Here is a 25,934-nt window from a genome sequence, read left to right as displayed (position 1 = left end):
AAATCCCACTAATGTCTATGCTGTAACATTGATTTAAGGGTTAATAAGGACTCAATATGATTGGTCGGTCTCACTGAATCCTCTCTTGATTCTAGATGTCCATGAGGCCTCTCCGTCATCAGATAGAGGCCACACCCACCTCTGATTCTACCCCCACCCACCTCTGATTCTACCCCCACCGCAGTGGAAACGCCAGAGGACAGTTTCATAATACGATGTTATACTATAGTGGAACTAGCTTCATAGAAATGTAAACTATTGAGAAATCAGCTTTTATTTTTACTGTGAAAGTGATGCATTTCAATAAAACATATTCAAAACAAATATAACTTGACCAAAGGTAATGGTATTCGAGTTTATGTGCAGAAAATGTTTTGACAAGGATTTAGAAAACATGATCACACACACACACACCTTCATAACAACCACCTCGGTGCGTACACAAATTATAGTTCCGACGTTGATTGTTGAAAATTCACACGCCAAGTTGTCAACTAACAGTATCTGCTGCAGCAAGCTAAAGCAATGGTGATATTAGATAAGCCTCAACTGAAGACAACATGACCATCAGAACCTCGTTCCACTTCCCCTAAAAGCAGAGTTCTAGTCCTGATATTAACTCAATCCCACAGGGCTCTGGTCAAAAGTAGTGTACTCAGTCGACTTCAACTACCGCTCCTTACAAGTAGCATAAAGCAGCCGTTAGAAAATAAAATATACACTTTTTATATTGACAATATCGTGTTAAATAAAGGGTAATATGCATTATACTACAGACGCCCCACTGCTAATATCCAACGACGGGGAGGCAGAGTGAGTCTTCAAATGTCTCTTCAGGTGATTTAGACAGGTGTACGTCTTAGAACAGAGATGACAGGGGTACGGTCTCACCCCAGTGTGGTTCAGGACGTGTTTCTTCAGCTCCGCACCGCGAGAGAACGCCTTTCCACACTCGTGGCAGACGTAGGGCCGTACCCCCGTATGAACCCGCATGTGGAGAGTCACCTTGCTAGCCATGGTGAAGCCTTTCTCGCAGACGGTGCACTTGTACGGTCTCTCCCCAGTGTGTGTTCTCCTGTGGATCTGCAGCTCTCCCGCAGAGCAGAAAGTCTTGCCGCAGTCGGAGCAGAGGAAAGGTTTCTCCCCCGTGTGTGTTCTGATGTGGATAGTCAGGTTTCCGTTCACAGAGAACCGCTTGGCACAGTAGGTGCACTGGTACGGCCTCTCGCCGGTGTGGGTCCGCATGTGGAGCTTCAGGTCTCCTTTGCATCTGAAGGCCTTTCCACAGCTGGGGCAGATCTTGGACCTCTCTTGGGAGTGACGCTGCTCGTGGTTATTTAGCCAGACCTAAAATGAAATGAACTCATTTTATTAGCCATTAAAAAAATACATAGTGGTCTCAGACATCTTAGTACAACAATACACACACATCATTTTGTTTTGTCTGTAGAATCGGGGACCATGGAAACATGTTATCCCCTGGATTATACCAATCAATACAGCACCTGGGAGCTGAAGCCCTTTCCACACTGTTTACACTTGTAGGGCTTCTCTTCTCCATCATGGGCCTTCTGGTGGGCCCTGAGCTCGGCCACGCCTGGGAACGGCCCCTCACCACAGCACCTGACAATACATTAGGGTTAGCAGATTGTCTGTGTGCGAAATGACAGCCTATTCTCTATATAGGGCTCTGGTCAAAACTAGTGCACTGAATAGGGTGTGATTTGGGACGCAGGTGGAGGGCAGGGGGACTGTGGAAGTGATTGAAAAACATTGACATTGTGATCACAGATAGGGCATCCCAAATGGCTCTCTATACAGTGCACTTTTGACCAAAACCCTATTGGCCCCGGTCAAAACCAGTGCACTATATAGGGAATAGGGTGCCATTTGGGATGCAACTACAGTGGGGGAAAAAAGTATTTAGTCAGCCACCAATTGTGCAAGTTCTCCCACTTAAAAAGATGAGAGAGGCCTGTCATTTTCATCATAGGTACACGTCAACTATGACAGACAAATTGAGGAAAAAATCCAGAAAATCACATTGTAGGATTTTTAATGAATTTATTTGCAAATTATGGTGGAAAATAAGTATTTGGTCACCTACAAACAAGCAAGATTTCTGGCTCTCACAGACCTGTAACTTCTTCTTTAAGAGGCTCCTCTGTCCTCCACTCGTTACCTGTATTAATGGCACCTGTTTGAACTTGTTATCAGTATAAAAGACACCTGTCCACAACCTCAAACAGTCACACTCCAAACTCCACTATGGTCAAGACCAAAGAGCTGTCAAAGGACACCAGAAACAAAATTGTAGACCTGCACCAGGCTGGGAAGACTGAATCTGCAATAGGTAAGCAGCTTGGTTTGAAGAAATCAACTGTGGGAGCAATTATTAGGAAATGGAAGACATACAAGACCACTGATAATCTCCCTCGATCTGGGGCTCCACGCAAGATCTCACCCCGTGGGGTCAAAATGATCACAAGAACGGTGAGCAAAAATCCCAGAACCACACGGGGGGACCTAGTGAATGACCTGCAGAGAGCTGGGACCAAAGTAACAAAGCCTACCATCAGTAACACACTACGCCGCCAGGGACTCAAATCCTGCAGTGCGAGACGTGTCCCCCTGCTTAAGCCAGTACATGTCCAGGCCCGTCTGAAGTTTGCTAGAGTGCTTTTGGATGATCCAGAAGAGGATTGGGAGAATGTCATATGGTCAGATGAAACCAAAATATAACTTTCTGGTAAAAACTCAACTCATCGTGTTTGGAGGACAAAGAATGCTGAGTTGCATCCAAAGAACACCATACCTACTGTGAAGCATGGGGGTGGAAACTTCATGCTTTGGGGCTGTTTTTCTGCAAAGGGACCAGGACGACTGATCCGTGTAAAGGAAAGAAAGAATGGGGCCATGTATCGTGAGATTTTGAGTGAAAACCTCCTTCCATCAGCAAGGGCATTGAAGATGAAACGTGGCTGGGTCTTTCAGCATGACAATGATCCCAAACACACCGCCCGGGCAACGAAGGAGTGGCTTCGTAAGAAGCATTTCAAGGTCCTGGAGTGGCCTAGCCAGTCTCCAGATCTCAACCCCATAGAAAATCTTTGGAGGGAGTTGAAAGTCTGTGTTGCCCAGCGACAGCCCCAAAACATCACTGCTCTAGAGGAGATCTGCATGGAGGAATGGGCCAAAATACCAGCAACAGTGTGTGAAAACCTTGTGAAGACTTACAGAAAACGTTTGACCTGTGTCATTGCCAACAAAGGGTATATAACAAAGTATTGAGAAACTTTTGTTATTGACCAAATACTTATTTTCCACCATAATTTGCAAATAAATTCATTAAAAATCCTACAATGTGATTTTCTGGAATTTCTTTTCTCATTTTGTCTGTCATAGTTGACATGTACCTATGATGAAAATTACAGGCCTCTCTCATCTTTTTAAGTGGGAGAACTTGCACAATTGGTGGCTGACTAAATACTTTTTTTCCCCCACTGTACATACAGCAATAGTGTAGCAGTATAATATACCTGCAATTGAAGACCTTGTCACTGGTGTGGGTTACCAGGTGTTTCTTTAACGAGTTGTGCCACTTGAAGATCTTCCCACACTGTGGACACTCAAACTGACCTGCCTGACCCAAACTGCTGGCCCGCCTGCTACCACTACAGCGGTGGCTGACCCGCTCCCTGATCGACCCAAAACTGCTCCCACATTTGATACAGACGTAGGCCGCGTTGGAGCACTGTGTCCGGCGGTGGGTGGACATCTCCGAGGACCTTCTGAAGGTCTTGCCACACTGGGAACACTTGTAAGGGTTCTCCCCTGTATGGAGTCTCTGGTGCTCGAGCATCTCGTAGAGGTAGATGAAACAACGGCCACACTGGGGGCACTTATGGGCAACGCGGCGCCGAGGCTGCTCCGACGATACGCTGGAGGCGGCAGGGCTGGATGTTGTGGAGGACGATGCAGCAGCTTGTTGGCTGGCTGATGGGGCCGTGTCTTGTTCAGCAGTCTGGGGAGCAGTGTTGGAGATCAGGGAGTATTGGTGCTCAGAGACTGATGCTTTTCTTTCTTCCTCAGACTTCGATCGTACACTTTGTCTCTCCACACAGACCTTCTGGTTAGCCTTTCTTTCAGATCCTTGGTTTTCTACTGAATCTGTTCCAATCTTGTTATCCATACTTGCTTCTGTCTCAGCCCATTGGCCACTCAAACTGTCAGTCATAATCTCCTGGTAGTCTCTGACCTGCAGGGGCGGGCTGTCACAGTCAGGGAAAGCTTCTGATTTGCTGGCGCTGGGGCGCGAGTCATTGGCCAGTCTCAGAGAGGGAGGGAAGGATAAGGAGATGAGGAGGCGGTCCTCTGTCCGCGAGGGAGCTGAACAGTGACAACCAGGACCAATGGAAAGAAGATGGTTATTGGATTATTAAAGTTATATTTCATCTACAGAGTGTCAGACAGAAGATGCATCCCAAACAGCACCCTTTTCCCTATATAGTGCACTACTTCAAACCGGAACCCCATGGGCCCTGGTCTAAAGTAGAGCATTCTAAAGGGAATAGGGTACCATTTGGGATGCTGACAGAGGCTTACCGCTCTTGGGCAGCTTCCCGTGGCAGTGTTGGTTCTGTAGCAGAGACTTCAGGTCCTCTCCGTGAGAGACACAGCGCATGTACTCCTCCAGAACAGAGGGGGCAGCACTGATCAACGACGCAGTCTGAACACAGAACGGTGGTGAAAATGACACTAATATTACGAAGAAATACACCAGTAGTCATTCTACCACCTACACCAGTAGTCATTCTACCACCTACACCAGTAGTCATTCTTCTACCACCTACACCAGTAGTCATTCTTCTACCACCTACACCAGTAGTCATTCTTCTACCACCTACACCAGTAGTCATTCTACCACCTACACCAGTAGTCATTCTACCACCTACACCAGTAGTCATTCTTCTACCTACACCAGTAGTCATTCTCATCACCTACACCAGTAGTCATTCTTCTACCACCTACACCAGTAGTCATTCTTCTACCACCTACACCAGTAGTCATTCTTCTACCTACACCAGTAGTCATTCTACCACCTACACCAGTAGTCATTCTACCACCTACACCAGTAGTCATTCTACCACCTACACCAGTAGTCATTCTCCTCCTCCTGAGAATATCATCATACTAGGCTCCTCCTCCTGAGAATATAATCATACTAGGCTCCTCCTCCTGAGAATATCATCATACTAGGCTCCTCCTCCTGAGAATATCATCATACTAGGCTCCTCCTCCTGAGAATATCATCATACTAGGCTCCTCCTCCTGATAATATCATCATACTAGGCTCCTCCTACTGAGAATGCGTAATTGCGTTGATTCCTGCCATTTGTTCATTTTGGTACAGCGCCTCCCCTTATCTCATTATCAGTCTGGAAAGATGTATGTTCCTCAGTAGTGAATTCTAGTGGATGAAGAGCAGCATTTAAACCATACTCGATTTTAGAAAATGCACATACTATAAAAAACGTTCTATTTTCGCATACCTAAAATGCCTACTATTTAGAACACAAGTATGGGTATTCTGACCGTCACAGTGCTGTCTGACTGCGTACCTGTTTGAAGTCTGGGACCGGCAGCAGCTCCTCCAGTCTAGACAGGAAGTGGCACACCAGAGTCTGCAGCGATGAGTCAAAGCTAGGACCGTACTCCACCGGGAACACAACCTGTTGTAGAAGACAGTCAAAGTTAGGACCGTACTTCACCAGGAACACAGCCTGTTGTAGAAGACAGTCAACGTTAGGACCGTACTCCACCGGGAACACAGCCTGTTGTAGAAGACAGTCAAAGTTAGGACCGTACTCCACCGGGAACACAGCCTGTTGTAGAAGACAGTCAAAGTTAGGACCGTACTCCACCGGGAACACAGCCTGTTGTAGAAGACAGTCAAAGTTAGGACCGTACTCCACCGGGAACACAACCTGTTGTAGAAGACAGTCAAAGTTAGGACCGTACTCCACCGGGAACACAACCTGTTGTAGAAGACAGTCAAAGTTAGGACCGTACTCCACCGGGAACACAGCCTGTTGTAGAAGACAGTCAAAGTTAGGACCTCAGTTAGAGATACTTTAAAGATCCCCAAGGGGAAATAAGTCTCAACCCAACACAACCATAGTGAAGGGGAAGAGAGTCTTGATCTCTGTTCCAATACTTTAAAACTGCATCCTGCCTTGAGATTAAAACACTCATCTCTAGCTACATGATCTGAGAAGTCCATCCTGATAAGTCAACATGGAAGTTAGGAGCCCTGTTAGAGTTGAGCCGCCTTGCGTTTCCTCCTATCTGGGTCTTCCACTAGGCTCCATCTTACCTTGAAGAAGTGTTTCCTCCTATCTGGGTCTTCCACTAGGCTCTGGATCAGGTTCAGGAAGTTGGCTTCAGCAAATTCAATCGCTGCATCGTTTGACTGCAACACATAAGGGTCCAGACAAACATCACAAGCTGAACACAGTGGTGGTTCCCTGGACACAGACTGAGCCTAGCCCTGGACTACAAAGCTCAAAATGGAGGATCTCATTTGATAAATAGCTTTTTAGTCCAGGGCTTTCTGTGTCCAGGGAACTGACCCTTACTGTTCAAGAGAATGGGCTTGTCAGAATATTATGAACATCTTGGGAGAAAAAAATCTGGCCTTAATGGCCATGTACTCTTATAATCTCCACCCAGCACAGCCAGAAGAGGACTGGCCACCCCTCAGAGCCTGGTTCCTCTCTAGGTTTCTGCCTTTCTAGGGAGTTTTTCCTAGCCACGTGCTTCTACATCTGCATTACTTGCTGTTTGGGGTTTTAGTCTGGGTTTCTGTAGAGCACTTTGTGACATCTGCTGATGTAAAAAGGGCTTTATAAATACACTGCTCAAAAAAATAAAGGGAACACTTAAATAACACACTGAATGAAATAATCTTACTAAATACTTTTTTTCTTTACATAGTTGAATGTGCTGACAACAAACTCACACAAAAATTATCAATAGAAATCAAATTTATCAACCCATGGAGGTCTGGATTTGGAGTCACCCTCAAAATTAAAGTGGAAAACCACACTACAGGCTGATCCAACTTTGATGTAATGTCCTTAAAACAAGTCAAAATGAGGCTCAGTAGTGTGTGTGGCCTCCACATGCCTGTATGACCTCCCTACAACGCCTGGGCATGCTCCTGATGAGGTGGCGGATGGTCTCCTGAGGGATCTCCTCCCAGACCTGGACTAAAGCATCCGCCAACTCCTGGACAGTCTGTGGTGCAACGTGGCGTTGGTGGATGGAGCGAGACATGATGTCCCAGATGTGCTCAATTGGATTCAGGTCAGGGGAACGGGCGGGCCAGTCCATAGCATCAATGCCTTCCTCTTGCAGGAACTGCTGACACACTCCAGCCACATGAGGTCTAGCATTGTCTTGCATTAGGAGGAACCCAGGGCCAACCGCAGCAGCATATGGTCTCACAAGGGGTCTGAGGATCTCATCTCGGTACCTAATGGCAGTCAGGCTACCTCTGGCGAGCACATGGAGGGCTGTGCGGCCCCCCAAAGAAATGCCTCCCCACACCATGACTGACCCACCGCCAAACCGGTCATGCTGGAGGATGTTGCAGGCAGCAGAACGTTCTCCACGGCGTCTCCAGACTCTGTCAAGTCTGTCACATATGCTCAGTGTGAACCTGCTTTCATCTGTGAAGAGCACAGGGCGCCAGTGGCGAATTTGCCAATCTTGGTGTTCTCTGGCAAATGCCAAACGTCCTGCACGGTGTTGGGCTGTAAGCACAACCTCCACCTGTGGACGTCGGGCCCTCATACCACCCTCATGGAGTCTGTTTCTGACCGTTTGAGCAGACACATGCACATTTGTGGCCTGCTGGAGGTCATTTTGCAGGGCTCTGGCAGTGCTCCTCCTGCTCCTCCTTGCACAAAGGCGGAGGTAGCAGTCCTGCTGCTGGGTTGTTGCCCTCCTACGGCCTCCTCCACGTCTCCTGATGTACTGGCCTGTCTCCTGGTAGCGCCTCCATGCTCTGGACACTACGCTGACAGACACAGCAAACCTTCTTGCCATAGCTCGCATTGATGTGCCATCCTGGATGAGCTGCACTACCTGAGCCACTTGTGTGGGTTGTAGACTCCATCTCATGCTACCACTAGAGTGAAAGCATCGCCAGCATTCAAAAGTGACCAAAACATCAGCCAGGAAGCATAGGAACTGAGAAGTGGTCTGTGGTCACCCCCTGCAAAACCAGTCCTTTATTGGGGGGTGTTTTTTTTGAGCAGTGTACATTTGATTGATTGAATATCTCACCTGTTTGAGACCAGATGCTGTGATTCTATCCAAGTGGCTTTCAACAGCCTTGAGGTCATCAGGATGTCCAGATCGGAACAGTTCCAGAGTCACCTGAGAAGAGAACCAACCAGTTACCAACTGCCATGTGCATTCACCCCATCTGTGTTACCAACTGCCATGTGCATTCAACCCATCCGAGTTACCAACTGCCATGTGCATTCACCCCATCTGTGTTACCAACTGCCATGTGCATTCAACCCATCCGAGTTACCAACTGCCATGTGCATTCACCCCATCTGAGTTACCAACTGCCATGTGCATTCACCCCATCTGAGTTACCAACTGCCATGTGCATTCACCCCATCTAAGTTACCAACTGCCATGTGCATTCAACCCATGTTAGTTACCAACTGCCATGTGCATTCACCCCATCTGAGTTACCAACTGCCATGTGCATTCAACCCATGTTAGTTACCAACTGCCATGTGCATTCAACCCATCCGAGTTACCAACTGCCATGGGCATTCAACCCATCTGTGTTACCAACTGCCATGTGCATTCAACCCATCTGTGTTACCAACTGCCATGTGCATTCAACCCATCCGAGTTACCAACTGCCATGGGCATTCAACCCATCTGTGTTACCAACTGCCATGTCCATTCAACCCATCTGTGTTACCAACTGCCATGTGCATTCAACCCATCTAAGTTACCAACTGCCATGTGCATTCAACCCATCCGAGTTACCAACTGCCATGTGCATTCAACCCATCCGAGTTACCAACTGCCATGTGCATTCAACCCATCTGAGTTACCAACTGCCATGTGCATTCACCCCATCTGTGTTACCAACTGCCATGTGCATTCACCCCATCTGTGTTACCAACTGCCATGTGCATTCAACCCATCTGTGTTACCAACTGCCATGTGCATTCAACCCATCTGTGTTACCAACTGCCATGTGCATTCAACCCATCTGTGTTACCAACTGCCATGTGCATTCACCCCATCTGTGTTACCAACTGCCATGTGCATTCAACCCATCTGTGTTACCAACTGCCATGTGCATTCAACCCATCTGTGTTACCAACTGCCATGTGCATTCAACCCATCCGAGTTACCAACTGCCATGTGCATTCAACCCATCCGGGTTACCAACTGCCATGTGCATTCACCCCATCTAAGTTACCAACTGCCATGTGCATTCACCCCATGTTAGTTACCAACTGCCATGTGCATTCACCCCATCTGAGTTACCAACTGCCATGTGCATTCAACCCATGTTAGTTACCAACTGCCATGTGCATTCAACCCATCTAAGTTACCAACTGCCATGTGCATTCAACCCATCCGAGTTACCAACTGCCATGTGCATTCAACCCATCCGAGTTACCAACTGCCATGTGCATTCACCCCATCTGTGTTACCAACTGCCATGTGCATTCAACCCATGTTAGTTACCAACTGCCATGTGCATTCAACCCATGTTAGTTACCAACTGCCATGTGCATTCAACCCATGTTAGTTACCAACTGCCATGTGCATTCAACCCATGTTAGTTACCAACTGCCATGTGCATTCAACCCATGTTAGTTACCAACTGCCATGTGCATTCACCCCATCTTAGTTACCAACTGCCATGTGCATTCAACCCATGTTAGTTACCAACTGCCATGTGCATTCAACCCATCTGAGTTACCAACTGCCATGTGCATTCAACCCATCCGAGTTACCAACTGCCATGTGCATTCAACCCATCCGAGTTACCAACTGCCATGTGCATTCACCCCATCTGTGTTACCAACTGCCATGTGCATTCAACCCATCTGTGTTACCAACTGCCATGTGCATTCAACCCATCTGTGTTACCAACTGCCATGTGCATTCAACCCATCTGTGTTACCAACTGCCATGTCCATTCAACCCATCTGTGTTACCAACTGCCATGTGCATTCAACCCATCCAAGTTACCAACTGCCATGTGCATTCAACCCATCCGAGTTACCAACTGCCATGTGCATTCAACCCATCCGAAAGTTACCAACTGCCATGTGCACTCAACCCATCTGAGTTACCAACTGCCATGTGCATTCACCCCATCTGTGTTACCAACTGCCATGTGCATTCACCCCATCTGTGTTACCAACTGCCATGTGCATTCACCCCATCTGTGTTACCAACTGCCATGTGCATTCAACCCATCTGTGTTACCAACTGCCATGTGCATTCAACCCATGTTAGTTACCAACTGCCATGTGCATTCAACCCATCCGAGTTACCAACTGCCATGTGCATTCAACCCATCCGAGTTACCAACTGCCATGTGCATTCAACCCATCTAAGTTACCAACTGCCATGTGCATTCAACCCATCCGAGTTACCAACTGCCATGTGCATTCAACCCATCCGAGTTACCAACTGCCATGTGCATTCACCCCATCTGTGTTACCAACTGCCATGTGCATTCAACCCATGTTAGTTACCAACTGCCATGGGCATTCAACCCATGTTAGTTACCAACTGCCATGTGCATTCAACCCATGTTAGTTACCAACTGCCATGTGCATTCAACCCATGTTAGTTACCAACTGCCATGTGCATTCAACCCATGTTAGTTACCAACTGCCATGTGCATTCAACCCATGTTAGTTACCAACTGCCATGTGCATTCAACCCATGTTAGTTACCAACTGCCATGTGCATTCACCCATGTTAGTTACCAACTGCCATGTGCATTCAACCCATCCGAGTTACCAACTGCCATGTGCATTCAACCCATCCGAGTTACCAACTGCCATGTGCATTCACCCCATCTGTGTTACCAACTGCCATGTGCATTCAACCCATCTGTGTTACCAACTGCCATGTGCATTCAACCCATCTGTGTTACCAACTGCCATGTGCATTCAACCCATCTGTGTTACCAACTGCCATGTCCATTCAACCCATCTGTGTTACCAACTGCCATGTGCATTCAACCCATCTAAGTTACCAACTGCCATGTGCATTCAACCCATCCGAGTTACCAACTGCCATGTGCATTCAACCCATCCGAGTTACCAACTGCCATGTGCATTCAACCCATCTGAGTTACCAACTGCCATGTGCATTCACCCCATCTGTGTTACCAACTGCCATGTGCATTCACCCCATCTGTGTTACCAACTGCCATGTGCATTCACCCCATCTGTGTTACCAACTGCCATGTGCATTCAACCCATCTGTGTTACCAACTGCCATGTGCATTCAACCCATGTTAGTTACCAACTGCCATGTGCATTCAACCCATGTTAGTTACCAACTGCCATGTGCATTCAACCCATGTTAGTTACCAACTGCCATGTGCATTCAACCCATGTTAGTTACCAACTGCCATGTGCATTCAACCCATGTTAGTTACCAACTGCCATGTGCATTCAACCCATGTTAGTTACCAACTGCCATGTGCATTCACCCATGTTAGTTACCAACTGCCATGTGCATTCAACCCATCCGAGTTACCAACTGCCATGTGCATTCAACCCATCCGAGTTACCAACTGCCATGTGCATTCACCCCATCTGTGTTACCAACTGCCATGTGCATTCAACCCATCTGTGTTACCAACTGCCATGTGCATTCAACCCATCTGTGTTACCAACTGCCATGTGCATTCAACCCATGTTAGTTACCAACTGCCATGGGCATTCAACCCATGTTAGTTACCAACTGCCATGTGCATTCAACCCATGTTAGTTACCAACTGCCATGTGCATTCAACCCATGTTAGTTACCAACTGCCATGTGCATTCAACCCATGTTAGTTACCAACTGCCATGTGCATTCAACCCATGTTAGTTACCAACTGCCATGTGCATTCAACCCATGTTAGTTACCAACTGCCATGTGCATTCACCCATGTTAGTTACCAACTGCCATGTGCATTCAACCCATCCGAGTTACCAACTGCCATGTGCATTCAACCCATCCGAGTTACCAACTGCCATGTGCATTCACCCCATCTGTGTTACCAACTGCCATGTGCATTCAACCCATCTGTGTTACCAACTGCCATGTGCATTCAACCCATCTGTGTTACCAACTGCCATGTGCATTCACCCCATCTGTGTTACCAACTGCCATGTGCATTCAACCCATCTGTGTTACCAACTGCCATGTGCATTCAACCCATCTGTGTTACCAACTGCCATGTGCATTCAACCCATCCGAGTTACCAACTGCCATGTGCATTCAACCCATCCGGGTTACCAACTGCCATGTGCATTCACCCCATCTAAGTTACCAACTGCCATGTGCATTCACCCCATGTTAGTTACCAACTGCCATGTGCATTCACCCCATCTGAGTTACCAACTGCCATGTGCATTCAACCCATGTTAGTTACCAACTGCCATGTGCATTCAACCCATCCAAGTTACCAACTGCCATGTGCATTCAACCCATCCGAGTTACCAACTGCCATGTGCATTCAACCCATCCGAGTTACCAACTGCCATGCATTCACCCCATCTGTGTTACCAACTGCCATGTGCATTCAACCCATGTTAGTTACCAACTGCCATGGGCATTCAACCCATGTTAGTTACCAACTGCCATGTGCATTCAACCCATGTTAGTTACCAACTGCCATGTGCATTCAACCCATGTTAGTTACCAACTGCCATGTGCATTCAACCCATGTTAGTTACCAACTGCCATGTGCATTCAACCCATGTTAGTTACCAACTGCCATGTGCATTCAACCCATGTTAGTTACCAACTGCCATGTGCATTCACCCATGTTAGTTACCAACTGCCATGTGCATTCAACCCATCCGAGTTACCAACTGCCATGTGCATTCAACCCATCCGAGTTACCAACTGCCATGTGCATTCACCCCATCTGTGTTACCAACTGCCATGTGCATTCAACCCATCTGTGTTACCAACTGCCATGTGCATTCAACCCATCCGAGTTACCAACTGCCATGGGCATTCAACCCATCTGTGTTACCAACTGCCATGTGCATTCAACCCATCTGTGTTACCAACTGCCATGTGCATTCAACCCATCCGAGTTACCAACTGCCATGTGCATTCAACCCATCCGAGTTACCAACTGCCATGTGCATTCAACCCATCCGAGTTACCAACTGCCATGTGCATTCAACCCATCCTAGTTACCAACTGCCATGTGCATTCACCCCATCTGTGTTACCAACTGCCATGTGCATTCACCCCATCTGTGTTACCAACTGCCATGTGCATTCAACCCATCTAAGTTACCAACTGCCATGTGCATTCAACCCATGTTAGTTACCAACTGCCATGGGCATTCAACCCATGTTAGTTACCAACTGCCATGTGCATTCAACCCATGTTAGTTACCAACTGCCATGTGCATTCAACCCATGTTAGTTACCAACTGCCATGTGCATTCAACCCATGTTAGTTACCAAATGCCATGTGCATTCAACCCATGTTAGTTACCAACTGCCATGTGCATTCACCCATGTTAGTTACCAACTGCCATGTGCATTCAACCCATCTGTGTTACCAACTGCCATGTGCATTCAACCCATGTTAGTTACCAACTGCCATGTGCATTCAACCCATCTGTGTTAGCAACTGCCATGTGCATTCAACCCATCTGTGTTAGCAACTGCCATGGGCATTCAACCCATCTGTGTTAGCAACTGCCATGTGCATTCAACCCATCTGTGTTAGCAACTGCCATGTGCATTCACCCCATGTTAGTTACCAACTGCCATGTGCATTCAACCCATGTTAGTTACCAACTGCCATGTGCATTCAACCCATCTGTGTTAGCAACTGCCATGTGCATTCAACCCATCGTTAGTTACCAACTGCCATGTGCATTCAACCCATCTGTGTTACCAACTGCCATGTGCATTCAACCCATGTTAGTTACCAACTGCCATGTGCATTCAACCCATCTGTGTTAGCAACTGCCATGTGCATTCAACCCATCTGTGTTAGCAACTGCCATGGGCATTCAACCCATCTGAGTTACCAACTGCCATGGGCATTCAACCCATCTGTGTTAGCAACTGCCATGGGCATTCAACCCATCTGTGTTAGCAACTGCCATGGGCATTCAACCCATCTGAGTTACCAACTGCCATGTGCATTCAACCCATCTGTGTTCAAATCAAATCAAATTTTATTGGTCACATGCGCCGAATACAACAGGTGCAGGCATTGCAGTGAAATGCTTACTTACAGCCCTTAACCAACAGTGCATTTATTTTAAACAAAAAAAGTAAGAATAAAACAAAAAAAGTGTTGAGAAAAAAGAGCAGAAGTAAAATAAAGTGACAGTAGGGAGGCTATATATACAGGGGGGTACCGTTGCAGAGTCAATGTGCGGGGCACCGGCTAGTTGAGGTAGTTGAGGTAATATGTACATGTGGGTAGAGTTAAAGTGACTATGCATAAATAATTAACAGAGTAGCAGCAGCGTAAAGAGGATGGGGTGGGGGGGCAGTGCAAATAGTCCGGGTAGCCATGATTAGCTGTTCAGAGTCTTATGGCTTGGGGGTAGAAGCTGTTGAGAAGTCTTTTGGACCTAGACTTGGCACTCCGGTACCGCTTGCCGTGCGGTAGCAGAGAGAACAGTCTATGACTAGGGTGGCTGGAGTCTTTGACAATTTTGAGGGCCTTCCTCTGACACCGCCTGGTATAGAGGTCCTGGATGGCAGGGAGCTTTGCCCCAGTGATGTACTGGGCCGTACGCACTACCCTCTGTAGTGCCTTGCGGTCAGAGGCCAAGCAGTTGCCATACCAGGCGGTGATGCAACCAGTCAGGATGCTCTCGATGGTGCAGCTGTAGAATTTTTTGAGGATCTGAGGACCCATGCCAAATCTTTTTAGTCTCCTGAGGGGGAATAGGCTTTGTCGTGCCCTCTTCACGACTGTCTTGGTGTGTTTGGACCATGATAGTTCGTTGGTGATGTGGACACCAAGGAACTTGAAGCTCTCAACCTGTTCCACTACAGCCCCGTCGATGAGAATGGGGGCGTGCTCAGTCCTCTTTTTTTTCCTGTAGTCCACAATCATCTCCTTTGTCTTGGTCACGTTGAGGGAGAGGTTGTTGTCCTGGCACCACACGGCCAGATCTCTGACCTCCTCCCTATAGGCTGTCTCATCGTTGTCGGTGATCAGGCCTACCACTGTTGTGTCGTCGGCAAACTTAATGATGGTGTTGGAGTCGTGCCTGGCCATGCAGTCATGGGTGAACAGAGAGTACAGGAGGGGACTGAGCACGCACCCCTGAGGGGCCCCCCCGTGTTGAGGATCAGTGTGGCAGATGTGTTGTTACCTACCCTTACCACCTGGGGCGGCCCGTCAGGAAGTCCAGGATCCAGTTGCAGAGGGAGGTGTTTAGTCCCAGGATCCTTAGCTTAGTGATGAGCTTAGAGGGCACTATGGTGTTGAATGCTGAGCTGTAGTCAATGAATAGCATTCTCACGTAGGTGTTCCTCTTGTCCAGGTGGGAAAGGGCAGTGTGGAGTGCGATAGAGATTGCATCATCTGTGGATCTGTTGGGGCGGTATGCAAATTGGAGTGGGTCTAGGGTTTCTGGGATTATGCTGTTGATGTGAGCCATGACCAGTCTTTCAAAGCACTTCATGGCTACAGACGTCAGTGCTACGGGTCGGTAGTCATTTAGGCAGGTTATCTTAGAGTTCTTGGGCACGGGGACTATGGTGGTCTGCTTGAAACATGTTGGTATTACAGACTCAGTCAGGGACATGTTGAAAATGTCAGTGAAGACACTTGCCAGTTGGTCAGCACATGCTCGGAGTACACGTCCTGATAATCCGTCTGGCCCTGCGGCCTTGTGAATGTTGACCTGCTTAAAAGTCTTACTCACATCGGCTACGGAGAGCGTGATCACATAGTCGTCCGGAACAGCTGGTGCTCTCATGCATGCTTCAGTGTTGCTTGCCTCGAGCGAGCATAGAAGTGGTTTAGCTCGTCTGGTAGGCTTGTGTCACTGGGCAGCTCGCGGCTGTGCTTCCCTTTGTAGTCTGTAATAGTTTTCAAGCCCTGCCACATCCGACGAGCGTCAGAGCCAGTGTAGTATGATTCAATCTTAGACCTGTATTGACTCTTTGCCTGTTTGATGGTTCGTCGGAGGTCATAGCGGGATTTCTTATAAGCGTCCGGGTTAGAGTCCCGTTCCTTGAAAGCGGCAGCTCTACCCTTTAGCTCAGTGCGGATGTTTCCTGTAATCCATGGCTTCTGGTTGGGGGTATGTACGTACGGTCACTGTGGGGACGACATCATCGATGCACTTATTGATGAAGCCAGTGACTGATGTGGTGTACTCCTCAATGCTGTCTGAAGAATCCCGGAACATGTTCCAGTCTGTGCTAGCAAAACAGTCCTGTAGCTTAGCATCTGCGTCATCTGACCACTTTTTTATTAACCGAATAACTGGTGCTTCCTGCTTCAGTTTTTGCTTATAAGCAGGAATCAGGAGGATAGAGTTATGGTCAGATTTGCCAAATGGAGGGCGAGGAGAGCTTTGTATGCGTCTCTGTGTGTGGAGTAAAGGTGGTCTAGAGTTTTTTTCCCTCTGGTTGCACATTTGACATGCTGGTAGAAATTAGGTAGAACGGATTTAAGTTTCCCTGCATTAAAGTCCCCGGCTACTAGGAGCGCTGCATCTGGATGAGCGTTTTCCTGTTGATTAATGGCCTTGTACAACTCATTCAGTGCAATCTTAATGCCAGCATTGGTTTGTGGTGGTAAATAGACAGCTATGAAAAATATAGATGAAAACTCTCTTGGTAAATAGTGTGGTCTACAGCTTATCATAAGATACTCTACCTCAGGCGAGCAAAACCTCGAGACTTCCTTGGTATTTGATTTTGTGCACCAGCTGTTGTTTACAAATATACAGAGACCGCCACCCCTTGTCTTACCAGAGTCTGCAGTTCTGTCCTGTCGATGTAGCGTATAGCCTGCTAGCTGAATGTTATCATTGTTGTCGTTCAGCCACGACTCCGTGAAACATAAGATATTACAGTTTTTAATGTCCCGTTGGTAGGATAACCGTAATCTTAAATCGTCAATTTTATTCTCAAAAGATTGAACGTTGGCTAATAGGATTGATGGGAGAGGCAGTTTACTCGCTCGCCGTCGGATCTCTACGAGGCACCCGGATCTGCGTCCGCGATATCTCCGTCTCTTCCTCACGCGAATGACGGGGATCTGGGCCTTGTCGGGTGTCTGTATGATATCCTTCGCGAACGCCTCGTTGAAGAAAAAATATTCGTCCAATGCGAGGTGAGTAATCGCTGTCCTGATATCCAGAAGCTCTCTTTGGTTATAAGAGACGATGGCAGAAACATTATGTACAAAATAAATTACAAATAACGCGGAAAAACACACATAATAGTACAATTGGTTAGAGGGCTGTAAAACTTACCAACTGCCATGTGCATTCAACCCATGTTAGTTACCAACTGCCATGTGCATTCAACCCATGTTAGTTACCAACTGCCATGTGCATTCAACCCATCTGTGTTACCAACTGCCATGTGCATTCAACCCATGTTAGTTACCAACTGCCATGTGCATTCAACCCATGTTAGTTACCAACTGCCATGTGCATTCAACCCATCTGTGTTAGCAACTGCCATGTGCATTCAACCCATCTGTGTTAGCAACTGCCATGTGCATTCAACCCATCTGTGTTAGCAACTGCCATGTGCATTCAACCCATCTGAGTTACCAACTGCCATGTGCATTCAACCCATCCGAGTTACCAACTGCCATGGGCATTCAACCCATCTGCAGCCGCCAATCACAGAAGCTTAAATGGATACCTCAGAATTTTGGCAATGAGGCCCTTAATCTACTTTCCCAGAGTCAATTTTTAGCGCAATGACTGGAAGTCTATGGTATCTACTAGCATGCTAGATCCAGCGGCTAGCGAGGCTAACCCCAGCGCTGCCCATCTCTGCTTTGTCAACAATACAAAAACAATAACAGCCGTGGGGCAGACACAGGGCTGGGCGATGTGTGTTTTAACGAGATGTTACAAATGCCTGCATCGTAAGAATCAAGGTTATTTCTTCATGAGTTTGTCTTTTGGGTCTTGTCTCCTTCTGTGCACCTTCCCACACAGACGCCAAGCCCCTCCCCCAGACACTCACAACAACAACGTCGAGATGAAAGATCACTTCCTCCTCTCTGACAACAAGCAGTTTCAACTCCCCATTTGCATTTGAGGTTTGGTCCGACAGTCGGTCATATGAAACAGACATTTACTGCAATAGAGAACCTAACCTTTGTAACGATAGCCCCGGTATGTCTCAACGTAGAACAGAGCTGATCCTACGAAGACTGGAGTATCAATTAACATGATTTTGGAAATTTAAAATGCTCAGTTACGGTACAGCTAGCAGCATTTTAGCCACAGACTTGTGCTAGCTGTCTAGTCTGTGTTTTATAGAATGTGCGATGAGCATTATATAAGGAATTGGCAACTGGTTCTCATTCTTATCCAGGGAGCCCAGTTGACTTCAACATCTAAAAACAAAGTGAACAGGCTGTTATTCAAACAGTGGGAGACAGACAGGAGGGGGTGTATTCATAACAGTTCAACTGTTCTACCTTGTGACCAAAGGTGGCTAGACTTTAAATATACAGATTAGCTGGCTCCTCACTAGCACGTGGGAGAGGGCTTGAGAGACCTGTGTTAAATTATTCCATAATGCCTGCTACCAGAAGTTGGTCAGTATTAGTGGATGTGCATGGTTGTGGTTACATTTGTAACAAAAAGGGCATTTTCATAGACTTGAAAGCCAGATCAGTCCTCATTGCAAAAAAGCAGGTTAAACTATTTTGATAAAATTATTAACTTAGTGGGTCTTATGGTTGAAGGCTTGTATTTAGCGTATGTATAATTTCACAAGCCCTGAATTTCATTAGATTATTCCCAACTGTTTGAAATGCAGTGTATTGTCGTGGTGACTAGTACGGTCCGTCTCTTTGCCTTTGGCCGTTTTCTTGACCACACAGGGCGGGTCAACTCCCACCGTGCTTTGTAGGCCTGTAGAATCTCGTGGTATGAGCCTCTTTCCCAGTGAGGGGGGGTCTTCCCTGTCTTCCTACCCTAGGCTGAGTTAGCAGTGAAGCCCTGGTCTCCACTCTATCATCCCGGGCCATCCCCTCTTGGACTATCTCTGCTTGCCACAGAGGTTAGCGCACTCCTTCCTACTGTTAACACTTCACGGGTAGTTTGTTACACGGTATACTACGCGTCAGCGGGGGCTATTTTTAGTCCACTCTGCACTATTTTTGCTTGGGCCAGCTCTTATTACGTGTTACCTCACCTTTTACACAGGATACGTTCAACCACGGGGCCTAGTCTCACTCCTGCTGGCGGCTGGTCCTCCCTTTCTAGTTGACCGGACAACACCCTCACGGGTAAATCCCACTCGCTAAGTCCTGCGTATTAGGGTTTCAGTGAAGACTAAATTCTTGAAATGAATTCTTATCTGAAAGCATGGGTTAAGCACTTTGTTTGAGTAAGGATGAACTATAGATACTCAGTAATCCTTTTTTGTGTGGTTTTTACACAGTTACCCTCGAGCTCCCCTGTGGTTTCCTGCTCAAGCCCACAATATGGTCCGTGGGATAGCTAAGGTGAACCCCATGAGCCTGTGGTTATAAAATATACTTTTCTTCTTTAGCACTTTAAACTAGTTCAATTATTTGTTGAATAATGAAAACCAGTAACATGTCTACACAGAGTCAGGTAACACTTGTGGCTCACTTGGTGGTAGAGCAAATTTAGATATCAATTGTTTGAAAAAAATAGATATGATTTTTAGGCCATACCGCCCAGCCCTAGGCAGACCGTGGCGCTGTTTCCCTCTACTGCGGATTCCATCTTTAATCCTTTTCTTCAAAAGATCCTCATTATTCTCACACCGTCGACTCAGATGTGTAAGTTATTTTCCTGTTTTAAGCCTCCAATCACAGACCGCACCTTTGAGGCCATAGACACACTAATGTTGACCCATTTGCAGTGCAATATGTTTTGTAGATCAGTAATCTGTCCAGAGCCTTGTTCAAGACGATCCTCTCGAACATGCTGGTAATCTCTTCAAACCAGATTCAGGGTTTTTTTCTAAATCAAAAAGGGGCTTAGGTGGTGGACGAAAGGGTAAAACTGTCGGTGTGGCGATAAAATATCTACATCGGCGTACAGAGGCCCATTATCAGCAACCATCAGTCCTGTGTTCCAATGGCACGTTGTGTTTGCTAATCCAAGTTTATCGTTTTAAAAAAGGCTAATTGATCATTAGAAAACCCTTTTGCAATTATGTTAGCACAGCTGAAAACTGTTGTGCTGCTTAAAGAAGCAATAAAACTGGCCTTCTTGAGACTAGTTGAGTATCTGGAGCATCAGCAATTGTGGGTTCGATTAGAGGTTCAAAATGGCCAGAAACAAATAACTTTCTTCTGAAACTCGTCAGTCTATTTTTGTTCTGAGAAATGAAGGCTATTCCATGCGAGAAATTGCCAAGAAACTGAAGATCTCGTACAACGCTGTGTACTACTCCCTTCACAGAACAGCGCAAACTGGCTCTAACCAGAATAGAAAGAGGAGTGGGAGGCCCCGGTGCACAACTGAGCAAGAGGACACATACATTAGAGTGTCTAGTTTGAGAAACAGACACCTCACAGGTTCTCAACTGGCAGCTTCATTAAATAGTACCCGCAAAACACCAGTCTCAACGTCAACAGTGAAGAGGCGACTCCGGGATGCTGACCTTCTAGGCAGAGTTGCAAAGAAAAAGCAATTTCTCAGACTGGCCAATAAAAATAAAAGATTAAGATGGGCAAAAGAACACAGACACTGGACAGAGGACGATTGGAAAAAAGTGTTATGGACAGACGAATCGAAGTTTGAGGTGTTTGGGTCACAAAGAAGAACATTTGTGAGACAGACCAAATGAAAAGATTTTGGAGGAGTGCTTGATGCCATCTGTCAAGCATGGTGGAGGCAATGTGATGGTCTGGGGGTGCTTTGGTGGTGGTAAAGTGGGAGATTTGTACAGGGTAAAAGGGATCTTGAAGAAGGAAGGCTATCACTCCATTTTGCAACGCCATTCCATACCCTGTGGACGGTGCTTGATTGGAGCCAATTTCCTCCTACAACAGGACAATGACCCAAAGCACAGCTCCAAACTATGCAATAACTATTTAGGGAAGAAGCAGTCAGCTGCTTTTCTGTCTATAATGGAGTGGCCAGCACAGTCACCGGATCTCAACCCTATTGAGCTGTTGTGGGAGCAGCTTGACTGTATGGTACGTAAGAAGTGCCCATCAAGCCAATCCAACTTGTGGGAGGTGCTTCAGGAAGCATGGGGTGAAATCTCTTCAGATTACCTCAACAAATTGACAACTAGAATGCGAACGGTCTGCAAAGCTGTAATTGCTGCAAATGGAGGATTCTTTGACGAAAGCAAAGTTTGAAGGACACAATTATTATTTTCAATTAATAATCATTATTTCTAACCTTGTCAATGACTACATTTCCTATTCATTTTGCTATATTTCCTATTCAAACTAATTTCATGTATGTTTTCATGGAAAACAAGGACATTTCTAAGTGACCCCAAACCTTTGAAAATGATATATAATTTATTTGTACACTGTTTGGACGCCTAATCCCTGAGATTGATTGATTGATTGATTGATTGAGGAATCTCTTACCCGTCCTCTGAGAGCCAGGGTCAGCAGCCACCTCTGTCTGTTGGACAGGAGTTCTGGAACCACCTCCGTTACCATGGACACAAACTCCTCCAGCTTCCCATAATGCTTTGTGTTGCCCTGGCGCACCACCTGCCACATGACCGCTGACATCATCCGGAGAGGAGGGACCAGCAGGCCCAGGGAGGGCAGAGGAAAGGGGGTTTCTGCTGGGAGGAGAGGATCCATTAGGAGAGGGAGGTAGAGAGGAGAGGTTGGGAGGAGAGAGGGGAGGAGAGGATACATTAGGAGAGGGAGGTAGAGAGGAGAGGTTGGGAGGAGAGAGGGGAGGAGAGGATCCATTAGGAGAGGGAGGTAGAGAGGAGAGGTTGGGAGGAGAGAGGGGAGGAGAGGATCCATTAGGAGAGGGAGGTAGAGAGGAGAGGTTGGGAGGAGAGAGGGGAGGAGAGGATCCATTAGGAGAGGGAGGTAGAGAGGAGAGGTTGGGAGGAGAGAGGGGAGGAGAGGATCCATTAGGAGAGGGAGGTAGAGAGGAGAGGTTGGGAGGAGAGAGGGGAGGAGAGGATCCATTAGGAGAGGGAGGTAGAGAGGAGAGGTTGGGAGGAGAGAGGGGAGGAGAGGATCCATTAGGAGAGGGAGGTAGAGAGGAGAGGTTGGGAGGAGAGAGGGGAGGAGAGGATCCATTAGGAGAGGGAGGTAGAGAGGAGAGGTTGGGAGGAGAGAGGGGAGGAGAGGATCCATTAGGAGAGGGAGGTAGAGAGGAGAGGTTGGGAGGAGAGAGGGGAGGAGAGGATCCATTAGGAGAGGGAGGTAGAGAGGAGAGGTTGGGAGGAGAGAGGGGAGGAGAGGATCCATTAGGAGAGGGAGGTAGAGAGGAGAGGTTGGGAGGAGAGAGGGGAGGAGAGGATCCATTAGGAGAGGGAGGTAGAGAGGAGAGGTTGAGTCACCATAGTGAGGCATAGTTAATTGTCTGAATAAGAAACCCGCAAGCAAAAGGCCCTCCCCTCTCCCCCCTTTCTGCAAATCAGATCATGACTCTATACTCCTGCTTCCTGTTTACAAACAGAAGCTCACAACAGGAAGTACCCCTTGCCATAGAGAAATGGTTATCCGAAGCGGAGGCTATGCTGCAGGACTGCTTTGATAGCGCTGACTGGAATGTTCTGGGACTCAGACGATAGCTGCTTCCCCAATCAAAAGCACTGGATTAACGCCAAGGTATGCACTAAACTAAAGGACAGAGCTACCGCTCACAGGGCGTGGTGACAGGTGAACCCTGAGGCTATAGCTGAGGACACGTCCCGCTACGAACTCCTCAGAGCCATCAAACAGGCAAAATGACAATATAGAAACAAGGTGGAATCCTATTGTGGCAGGGCTTGCAAACTATTACGGACTACAAAGGGAAACCCAGCTGCGAGCTGCTCACTGACGAGGGCCTACCAGACGGGCTAAATGCCTTTTATGCTCGCTTCGAGGCAAGCAACACTGAAGCATGCATGAGAGCACCAGATGTTTTGGACGACTGTGTGATCACGCTCTCTGTAGCCGATGTGTGCAACATTTAAACAGGTCAACATTCACGAGGCCGCGGGGCCAGACGGATTACTAGGACGTGTACTCAGAGCATGTGCGGACCAACTGGCAAGTGTCTTCACTGACATTTTCAACCTCTCCCTGACCGAGTCTGTAATACCTACATGTTTCAAGCAGACCACCATAGTCCCTGTGCCCAAGAACACTAAGGTAACCTGCCTAAATGACTACCGCCCCGTAGCACTCACGTCAGTAGCCATGAAGTGCTTTGAAAGGCTGGTCACGGCTCACATCAACAACATTATCCCGGAAACCCTAGACCCACTCCAATTCGCATACCGCCAACAGATCCACAGATGACGCAATCTCAGTTGCACTCCAAACTACCCTTTCCCACCTGGACAAAAGGAACACCTATGTGAGAATGCTGTTCATTCAGAAATGACTTGGCATGGCCCCTCAGATCCTCTGGAATATATATATATATATATATATATATTATTCTATCCACATATTCTTCAGATATACTATATAGTCTAGCCACACTGTCCATAATGTCTATACATCCCATCACAGACATTGCTCATCCGAATATTTCTTAATTACATTATTTTACATGTGTGCTTTGTTGTGTATTGTTAGATAGTACTGCGCTGTTGGAGCTAGAAACGCAAGCATTTCGCTACACCCGCAGTAACATCTGATAAATGTGTTTTTGACCAGATTTGATTTGAAATAAAGGGGAGAGGAGACTTAAAAATAATGTAGAAATGGCTTTTAAACTTCGGCATTTCTGCAGCAGAACATCTGGAAAACACTGTATAAATAGCATGAACACACGGTACGGTTTTGGAAGCATAAGGACCTTATCTTTCATATCAGCGATAAATAGTTTTCAAAAAAACAAAATGTTAAATTGATACACACCTTTATAGGGTTAGGGCTCCCACACTGCCACATTTCCATGTTACTACGCTTGTTTATGGAAAACAGAGGAAAGACAGTGGACTACCTGTGTTAATTACCTACCTGCTTCTCAGAACACCTTGGTGTCCACATGTTGTCACTGAAAAACACTTAAAACACTGCAGTACAGCAAGTGTGGATTTTGCACTGGTACCCCGTGTGTATCCGATTTGCACTGGTACCCCGTGTGTATAGTAGACACGTTGTCGTTACTCATTGTGGACGCATTATTACTTTCATTATTACGTGTCACTTTTTTTATTATTCCGCTACTTTCTTTCTGTCGGCGTTGTCGGGAAGGGCCCGTAATCATGTGACGAATACAATCTGATATGGTTTAGGCTACAGCCGGATAAAACGGTCATGGAGGGCCGAAGCGAGATAGCTTGCTAGATATAGAAGCATGCTAGCTAAGCTACAAACAATCTATACGACTTTAGCTAATACGTACCCATGTTGCCCCTCTAAGCAACTTGATGCTTCGGATTGTTATAAAGACAAAATTAAATGAGAGTTGTATTTATATATATATATATATATATACTTTTTTTTTTTACGCTAGTTAGCACAGAAGCACCTTTTTGGCGTCTTCTTTGTTGGTGATAAAAGCGTAGCAAAAGTACTTCCGGAAACAGTCCTTATGGTTGGTTCGTGCATAGAGATAGATAGAGGTCTCTACTTTATATCTGTGCCATTATAGCGTCTGTGACAGCATGGGCAGCTCATTGAGGCTACAGCCCATAGGAACCCCCACCCAGCTGACTACTTAAAAATGGACGGCGGAAGCATGGTGGAAGCCCCCAACGGCGCCTCCCCATGGTGAAATGGCTTTTTGGCCACTAGAGGCTCTATCATTCTCTATGGGTCCGTGCTATCTCAGCGTCTCCTCAGCAACACTAAAATAGGGCTGCATTACAGATGGAGATGGGGGGATATGCCATTGCAGATTAGGAGACAGCAACTGGCAATTAATTATTGGGTCAACCTACAAGGTTTTACAGGCATGCTGGGAACATGAGCGAAGACCGAACACGAGCTTTGGGTGGGTGGGTAATACCCAGGCGAAGGACATGGGACTGCATGGAAGGGAGTTTAGTCCAACGGTAGCTATTCCTGTAAATCCACCATGGCTACTCCCGCCTCCAGTAGTTGATCTAGAAGTGTTGGAGAGACTACAGAAAGATAGGGAGGGGGTTGATCCATCAGATTTGTTTAAGAGACGTCTGGAAACTGTGTATCAGGATGTTGTGGCCATTTACACAGATGGTTCAAAAGATCCAAGGACAGGACGTACTGGGTCAGCATTTGTAGTGCAGGAATGTGGGGTGGAAGTCAGGAAACGTATTACAGATCATCTG

At 46.9% G+C, this 25,934-nt stretch overlaps 2 protein-coding genes across 12 annotated transcripts in view; one reads left to right on the top strand and one right to left on the bottom strand.

Annotated features, from left to right (window-relative positions):
* znf414 (zinc finger protein 414) overlaps positions 1-685 on the top strand; it is a 28,518-nt gene extending 27,833 nt beyond the window's left edge. For all 8 annotated transcript variants that reach the window (XR_006003076.2, XR_006003075.2, XM_041895473.2 and 5 more), the window contains one exon: positions 96-685. Coding sequence is in view for 5 of the 8 variants with exons in the window: in XM_041895473.2 (XP_041751407.2) it covers positions 96-145 (50 nt within the window). In the remaining 3 variants the exon portion in view is untranslated. The remainder of the gene's footprint in view (positions 1-95) is intronic.
* Positions 342-25,200, bottom strand: LOC121580535 (zinc finger protein ZFMSA12A). Of its 4 annotated transcripts, none has more exons than XM_041895465.2 (9): positions 25,028-25,200; positions 22,078-22,283; positions 8,353-8,445; positions 6,377-6,472; positions 5,622-5,732; positions 4,606-4,729; positions 3,540-4,389; positions 1,506-1,623; positions 342-1,347 (listed from the first exon to the last, which is right to left on the bottom strand). In XM_041895465.2, exons 1-9 carry the CDS (start codon positions 25,029-25,031, stop codon positions 766-768), a joined length of 2,184 nt encoding a protein of 727 aa, XP_041751399.1. In that variant the 5' UTR covers positions 25,032-25,200; the 3' UTR covers positions 342-765. The 4 variants fall into 4 exon arrangements, with proteins under 4 accessions (XP_041751399.1, XP_041751400.1, XP_041751401.1 ...); XM_041895466.2 differs by having other exon boundaries at positions 22,078-22,280; XM_041895467.2 differs by lacking the exon at positions 25,028-25,200 and adding an exon at positions 24,640-24,970.
* Positions 25,201-25,934: the final 734 nt, after the last annotated feature.

Source organism: Coregonus clupeaformis, unplaced genomic scaffold, assembly GCF_020615455.1.
Source record: "Coregonus clupeaformis isolate EN_2021a unplaced genomic scaffold, ASM2061545v1 scaf0393, whole genome shotgun sequence".
In the NCBI taxonomy this organism is placed as follows: domain Eukaryota; kingdom Metazoa; phylum Chordata; class Actinopteri; order Salmoniformes; family Salmonidae; genus Coregonus; species Coregonus clupeaformis.
Note: the sequence above shows the minus strand (reverse complement) of the source record. Positions and strands in the feature narration are given on the sequence as shown.